This window comes from Vicia villosa, unplaced genomic scaffold, assembly GCF_029867415.1.
Source record: "Vicia villosa cultivar HV-30 ecotype Madison, WI unplaced genomic scaffold, Vvil1.0 ctg.001841F_1_1, whole genome shotgun sequence".
NCBI lineage: Eukaryota > Viridiplantae > Streptophyta > Magnoliopsida > Fabales > Fabaceae > Vicia > Vicia villosa.
This window is the reverse complement of record NW_026705744.1, coordinates 305,054-313,524: the sequence shown is the minus strand read 5'-3', so window position 1 is coordinate 313,524 and position 8,471 is coordinate 305,054. Positions and strand designations below refer to the sequence as shown.

The window sequence follows — 8,471 nt, the reverse complement described above, 5'->3', positions numbered from 1 at the left end:
GAATATATAAAAACATAGAGAAGGTAAAAGACCCTTTAACTTAGGGTTTCAATAGAATGAGAAAAAACTAGAGAATAAGGGTTACACTATAGTATAAATACTATATGCTAGAAAAGTACTAAACTACCCTTACAAAGATATAATAAACCAGTATACTAATAATAATAATAATAACTAACTAACTAACATCTCCCCTCAAACTCAAGATGCATTAGTAGGAAGCATCGAGAGTTTGTCAATCAAAAAACGAAAACATTTAATGGAATGTGTCTTCGTAAACAAATCAGCAATCTGTAAAGCAGAAGAGACAAACGGTAGAGTAATTGTCCCATACTGAAGATGATGACGAGTGTAGTGACAATCAATCTCTATGTGTTTGGTACGTTCATGAAAGACCGAATTGTGAGCAATTTGAATGGCACTCTTGTTATCACAATACATGGAAGTTGGTTCGGAAAGAATAACGCCCATATCAAACAGTAACAAACGCAACCAAATTATTTCAGTAGTGGTGGATGCCATAGCACGATACTCAGCTTCTGTAGAAGAACGAGAGACAATATATTGTTTCTTACTCTTCCAAGAAATAAGAGAGTCTCCAAGAAAGATACATAAACCTGTGGTAGACTTACGGTCTATGGGGTCACCAGCCCAATCAGCATCAAAATAAGCACGCAATTCCAGTGAGGACGATGAGGGAAAAAGAAGGCTCTGAAATTGGCTTCCCCGAAGATAACGACCTATGCAAAGAACGGCTGCCCAATGCACTGTAGTAGGAGAGACAACAAACTGACTAACAACATGAACGGCATAAGCAATATCTGGTCTAGTAATTGTAAGGTACACTAGGCTGCCAACCAAAGTACGATATAAGGTGGGATCTGGTAGAGGAACACCGTCAGACGAAGAATACTTCACATTCAACTCAAGAGGACTATCCACTACTCTAGTATCAGAAAGGCGAGTCTGTTCAAGAATGTTTGCAATATACTTGGATTGAGAAAGAAGATAGCCTCTAGGAGAGTAAGCAACTTCAATGCCCAAGAAGTACCGAAGATAGCCTAAGTCCTTCATCTCAAACTGTTTGGCTAACTGTAATTTCAAGTCATTAATTCCATCCATATCATCACCTGTAATAATCATATCATCAACATATAATAAGAGTAGAATACGACCATGATAAGTGGTCTTGACAAACAAAGCAGAATCATGATCACTAGAGCGAAAGCCAATAGATGTAATCACAGTGGTAAATTTCTCAAACCAAGCTCGTGGAGCTTGTTTCAGGCCATACAATGCCTTCTTCAACTTACACACTTCCCCTTGATTATGAGGAACACCTTGTGGGGGTACCATATAAACTTCCTCTTGAAGATCACCATTAACAAATTAATTTTTAACATCCATTTGAAAAATGCGCCACTGACGAACAGATGCAACTGCAATAAGAGTGCGAATAGTAGTCATCTTAGCAACAGGAGCAAAAGTTTCTTCATAATCCATACCATATTGTTGAGAGAACCCCTTAGCAACAAGACGTGCTTTGTAGCGCTCAACTGATCCATCTGACTTAGTTTTGATCTTGTATATCCAACGAGACCCAATAGCACGTTTTCCAGGAGGAAGAGGTACTAATTCCCAAGTATTTGTTTTATGCAAAGCAGAGAGTTCTTCTGTCATAGCCTGCTGCCAAAGAGGGTAAAGAATAGCCTCTTTATAGGAAGAGGGCTCAGACAAACTGTGGATAGAGGTTAGAAAAGAAGCAAAAGAAGAAGAGTAATTAGAATAGACAAAATCAGGCAATTGAGTAGACTTACGGTCACGAGAGGGATACCGAGGAGGAGCAGGATCAACAGTCATAGGAGGTTCTTGGGTAGCCGCAGGGACAAGAGGGATGTCAATATCTGGATTATTAGTAGTATCAGTCCTGCAATTCTCAAAACTACAATCACTAGAAATATTATCATTATGATCAAAAGGATTGATATGAGTGAGCTTTGAATTGTCAGTAGTATGAGAATCAGAAGAAATAGAGTAAAAAGGAACGTGTTCAAGGAAAACAACATGACGAGAAACATACAATTTCCTTGCACCAGGATCATAACAATGATAACCCTTTTGACCATCCTCATAACCAAGAAAAACACATATAGCTGAATGAGAAGACAATTTACTACGTTCTACTTGGGGGTGAAGAACAAAACAAGTAGAACCAAACACTTTCAACGATGAGTAATCAGGGATATAGTTATACAATTTTTCAAAGGGAGACAAACCTGATGTGACAGATGATGGGATTATATTAATAATATGAACAGCGGTAAGAACTGCTTCACCCCAAAATTCACTAGGAACTCAAGCAGACAACAAAAGAGAGCGAGCAGTCTCAATAATGTGACGATGTTTCCTTTCAGCAACTCCATTCTGCTGAGGTGTATCATTACAAGATGTTTGATAAATTGTACCATCAAAAGCAAGCAGTTCAGAAAATTTATTAGAGGTATATTCACCACCTAAATCACAGCGGAAACACTTTATAACAACATTATGTTGAGTCTTAACCATAGCACGAAACATACAATAAATGTCAAAAAATTCTGAACGATTTTTCATAAGATAAACCCAACAATAACGAGTATAATCATCAATAAAGGAAACATAATATCTAGATCCACCCTTAGTAAGAAGCGGCGATGGACCCCATACATTAGAGTGAACTAAATCAAAAGGTGCATATGAAATGGAAACACTTTTACTAAATGGTAAAGCTGAAAATTTAGCAAGTTTACAACCACAACAATCAGAGATATCACTGGTTTGTAAATTTCCTAAAGCTCCAGTAGAAGCCAAATACTTTAATCTAGAAGCAGATATATGTCCAAGACGGTAATGCCATAAATAAAATTTGAAGACGAAGAATTCAAACGAAAAGAGGATAATAAATCAGTTGTGGAAGTAGAGGTTGAGGCTGTAGTATCTGGAACTCTCAACTCATCCAAAACATAAAGTCCCCCTTGTCTACGGCCTGTCCCAATTAGCCTCCCGGAATGAGGATCCTGCATACAACAAGAAGTGGAAGAAAACATAACTGAGTAACCAGAATCACACAATTAACTAACAGAAACAAGACTCAAAGTGGGGTTAGGAATATAATAAACATTAGAAAATGACAAATTAGATGACGAGACTGAACTAATTCCTGCTAATGGCATGTGAGTGCCATCAGCAGTCATAACCGACATAGATGGTGCAACATTCAAAGACACGAATGATTTAGCATCATATGACATATGGTGCGATGCTCCAGAGTCTAGAATCCATATGGAAGGAGATATACCTGAACAACTAGAAGAGTTCAAACCTTTAGTAGAGGAAGCAGACATGGCACGTGATTGAGTGGCAAAAAGCTTTTGAAGCTGCTCTACAATATCAGATATTTGAGAAGTAGTCTCAGATGGATATGCACGATCAGAACCAGAACCAATGGTAGTAGGAGCAGCAGCAACAACATTTGATGACGGGCTCTTGAAATTTTTCTTATTTGCTTTCAACAATCTAGGACATTGTGATTTCCAATGACCTTTCTCCTTACAAAAAGCACATTCATCAATACCAAGCCCAGCCCTACCTTGAGGTTTTCCTTTGTGAAATGGAGCAGCAAAAACTCCTCTAATATCTTCTGCCAATAAAACTCCTTTGTCTGGAATCAACTTTGAGTGGGACTTGAGTCTAATTTCTTCTGCCAATAATTCATTAAAAACTGAATCAACACTAGGAAGAGGATTACGATGCAGAATACCCCCACGAATCCCCTCAAAATCATCCCTAAGCGCCATTAGAAATTGAACCAAACGTTGCTCTTCTCTTTGATTAGTGTACGCTTTAACAACTTTCAATTCAGTCGATTCCATAAGAGCCAATTGATCCCACAAATTAGTCATCACTGAATAGAATTCCTGAATTGTCATATTATTCTGTTTGAGAGCTCTAATATCACTCTCCAACTGACATCGTTTTGCAAAATTAGACTGAGCATACAAGCGTTTCAAATGGTCCCAAACCTCCTTAGCAGTATCATATTTTGCTAGTTGCACACCTATTGACTGAGAAACAGAATTATTAATCCAAGTAAGAATCTTCGAATTACTAACATCCCATGTTTCCAACTCTTTTGCATATTTTGCTTCATCCTTTTTATCTGTAGGTTTAATCGAGGTTCCATCAACGTAACTCCACATCCTTTTTCCTTTCAAAATTTTTTTCATTACATAACTCCAATAAGGATAATTTTCTCCATTGAGTTGGACACTAACAGACTGAAGAGAATCATCTTTATCGTTACTCATTGTAGTCAACTATGAGATAACCAAAACACCGCAATTAAAGAAAGTATAAAATAATATTAACCCAAAACCAATGTACCAAAAATCAATATTACTTCTCCCAATTTAATAAAGTATGGAATAGTTCCAATATAAGAATATATTGCTTCTCTTAATTTGGGATTGAAACTGTACTGTGATTTGAAAACCGTGATGCTTATTATATCTCAATTTCTTTAAAAAACAAATTGCCACTGAACCATGAAACAAGTAACGTTGCAAATACCTCTCCAATCAATTAACTGCTATTTTGTCTTCGATGACCACTACTTCTCCGATGAACATTACTGAGCCAGAAAATTTCGATATCGTAAAACCAACACTCCAATAAATTACTCTGCCGGTAATTCTCAAAAACACACCAAGCTCTTTGATACCATGTTAACAATAATGAATATATAAAAACATAGAGAAGGTAAAAGACCCTTTAACTTAGAGTTTCAATAGAATGAGAAAAAACTAGAGAATAAGGGTTACACTATAGTATAAATACTATATGCTAGAAAAGTACTAAACTACCCTTACAAAGATATAATAAACCAATATACTAATAATAATAATAATAATTACTAACTAACTAACACATATATTATTGTTATCTTAACATATGCATATATATTATTGTTTATAGAATTTAGATTCTCTAGATAATTGTAAGAGGCATATATTTCAATATTGATTCTAAGATTGTTGTTTGTAGGAGCTTGTGCCGATTAGGCTCTCATTCAAATTGTAAAACCTGCAAAATTATAATTAAAAATTATATTAACATAAATATATATATTTTTGTTTCTAGGATTTAAAAAAAATAGATGAAGGAAATTAAATTAAAAAAAAATAAAAAATCAATACAAAAAAAAAAACATCTTAACATAAGCATATATATTATTGTTTCTAGAATTTAGATTCTCTAGATGATTGCAAGAGACATATATTTCAAAATTGATGCTAAGATTGTTGTTTTGAGGAGCTTGTGCCGATTAGACTCTCATTAAAATTGCAAAACCTGCAAAATTATAATTAGAAATTATATTACAAAATATGAATGGGTATAAATTAATTTGAATATGATCAAAATAATATATATGAAATAAATTTAAATATGATCAAAATGATAAAATAAAATATATTCAGAAAAACATGGACATGAAATAATTTGAATAGATGTAAAAAAGATGAAACCATCTAAGAGATTTTGGATTATAATATTAGATAAAGATACAAAAATAAATTCTTTTTTTGAATCGGGGTAGAATAGTAGATGATTGCAAGAGACGTATATTCCATGTTTTGTCAGGTTATGCATCGAATTTTAAAATATAAATCTGAGTAAGAAAGTGACAAAAGTTTATCTATTTAAGGTAGAAAGTGAGACAAATTTATCAGTTTCAGAATAATAAAATGATATTATTATTTACCGTTTCATAAAGCTATTCGTTTTATAAATATTAATTTTTGCAATAATTATAATGATTGTAACTGATTTTGGTTCCAAAAATAAATTGTAATTAAAATACAATGATATGATAACATTCAAAATTAAAAATAAAAAAAATTATATTAGTAATTATTATTGAAATCAAATAAGAATATAATGATTTGTTAATTTATATAAATTTTGAATTACTACATTTTTCTAAAAATATGTGTAAAACGGTTATTAAAAAATTTATTGATATAAACCAAAAAATATTATTTGTAGATTTAAAAAAAAATATTAGATCAAAATATACCTTTAAACATTTTTTTTATCACTTCAAAATTTGATATCTCTAATTTATTTACTAATAAAACTTATACTTAAATACAATAATTCAAAAATATTTTTATATCGTATTATAAAGTATTAAAATAAAATGTTAATAAATTTTAAACTCTTATATCACTTAATCTTTAATTCTTTTTTAAATTATTACTTTTATAATTTTTTTTTACTTCAATTATTTAACATATATATATATATATATATATATATATATATATATATTTTTGTTATATTGTTAGATAATTGTTTCATTTATTATTCATAAGTTTCTAATAGTTAAAATTATTTGTTACTTTATATAAATTCTAAATTACTACTTTTTTTTAAAAATATGTGTAAAATAGTTATTAAAAACTTTATTCATATTAACCAAAAATATATTATTTGTAGATTTTAAAAATAATATTAGATCAAAATATACCTTTTAAGATTCTTTTTTTATTTTATCACTTCAAAATTCGAATTCTCAAATTTATTTATTAATAAAATTTATATTTAAATACAATAATTAAAAAATATTTTTATATCATATTATAAAGTATTAAAATCAATGTTTTAAAAACCGGACCGGACCGGCTAGGTAACCGGTCTGGTTCAATTGTTGGATCAGATATGTCAGTGAACCGGTGTGAACCGGTCAAAATCGGTGTAAACCGGTAAAACCGGAATAACTGATGGTTTTCCAGGACCGGTGGTTTAAATGCATTTTTAATTTTTTTATTTTAAAAACTTAAAACAATATCATTTTAATTATTTTAATGAAAAATTAAAATAAAAAAGAAAATAAAAAATAAAAAAGAAAATAAAAAAAGAAAATAAAAATAAAAAATAAGATTTTCGGATGCGGTTAACTTTGTTGCAGATGATTTTGATATTGAAGAAGAAGATACCAACATTGAAATAATTTTTTCTTCTTTGAAATTAAATTTAGTAGACAATGAAGTTACTTTATTATAATTTATTCAATTAGATTATTTTGCGATTAAATTTTGTTTGCAAATATATACTTTATAATTTTGTACTATTTTATTATGTGTGATACTTATGTTTAAAATTTGAATTTAAATTATGAACTTGTGACTTTATTTAGGATATGATATTTTTTAAAAATTTAAGTGCCGGTTATATTTTGTAGAGATTGAATCATCATGTTCGACATGTTGTATACCTATATAATTTTGTTATAACGACCGGTCTGTTCAACCGAGTTATCCGGTTTAAACCGGTTTAGTCATGCGGTTCGACCAGTAATCTAGTGGTTCGACCAATAAACTAGTGACCCAATACCCTCACCGGTTTGATGTCCGGTCCGGTTTTTAAAACATTGATTAAAATAAAATGTTAATAAATTTCAAACTATTATATCAATTAATCTTTAGAGTTGCTACCAATGTGACATGTGACTAGAATTTGTGTTTAGAGTTACTACTAATGTGACATGTGACTAGAGTTGTCGTCATGATAAACCTTAGATTTATATATATTAAAATTAAAATTTATATAGAAGAAGGGTTTACATAACCTTTTCAAATATATTTTAGATTGTTATAATTTTATGAAAATTTATATTTTAGATTGTTATAATTTTATGAAAATTAAAAATATTATGAATATACACTCTTTTATAATTCTAAATAAAATAAAATATTTTAAAAAAAAAATATTGTTAAAAGTTTCTCAAACAAAGCCTAAGTATTTCTCATGTCAATGAAGAAGTAAACATATTTCTCATGTCATTGAAGAACTAAACACATGTTCCTTGAATACATTATGTGATTAACATTTACATTGCATTATGTAAAATTCAACCAATTGAAGTGAATTTTTACGCAAAATGGAACATACACACATTCAACCTTTAACTAAATCTGACTCTGATTAAAAAAATATTTCATTTATGTAGTATCCAACATTGTGACAGTTTTTACATACAATCTAAACATATTTCAACATTGTACTATTACTTTATCTCAACGTTATTACTTAAGATCAACAATTACTACAATTTCGTATTTTAATTTGAATATGTTTACTCAAAATAGTTAATGAAAAAAGCTCACTTATTTTGTTAAGATTCTAATTCAGTAGGTTTGTACACTCCAATGTGTATTGAAAAAATAAACCATTTCATTTGAATGTCATACATATATCATATTACTTCTTTTGTTTATATGCTACTCAAAATGTTTGTAGGAGTTCACATTCTTGGTCAAGCTCATAAATCAGTATTGCCTATTTTTAGCAATCTTAACTCAGTATTGTCTACATACGAACAATTTTGAATGTCATACATATATCATATCATATAATTTATATACAGGAAT

General features: G+C 30.4%; 1 protein-coding gene across 1 annotated transcript; it reads right to left on the bottom strand.

The window, feature by feature from the left end:
* Positions 1–201: 201 nt before the first annotated feature.
* Positions 202–1,356, bottom strand: LOC131636833 (uncharacterized mitochondrial protein AtMg00810-like). Its single transcript, XM_058907430.1, has one exon. It carries the CDS (start codon positions 1,354–1,356, stop codon positions 202–204), a length of 1,155 nt encoding a protein of 384 aa, XP_058763413.1.
* Positions 1,357–8,471: the final 7,115 nt, after the last annotated feature.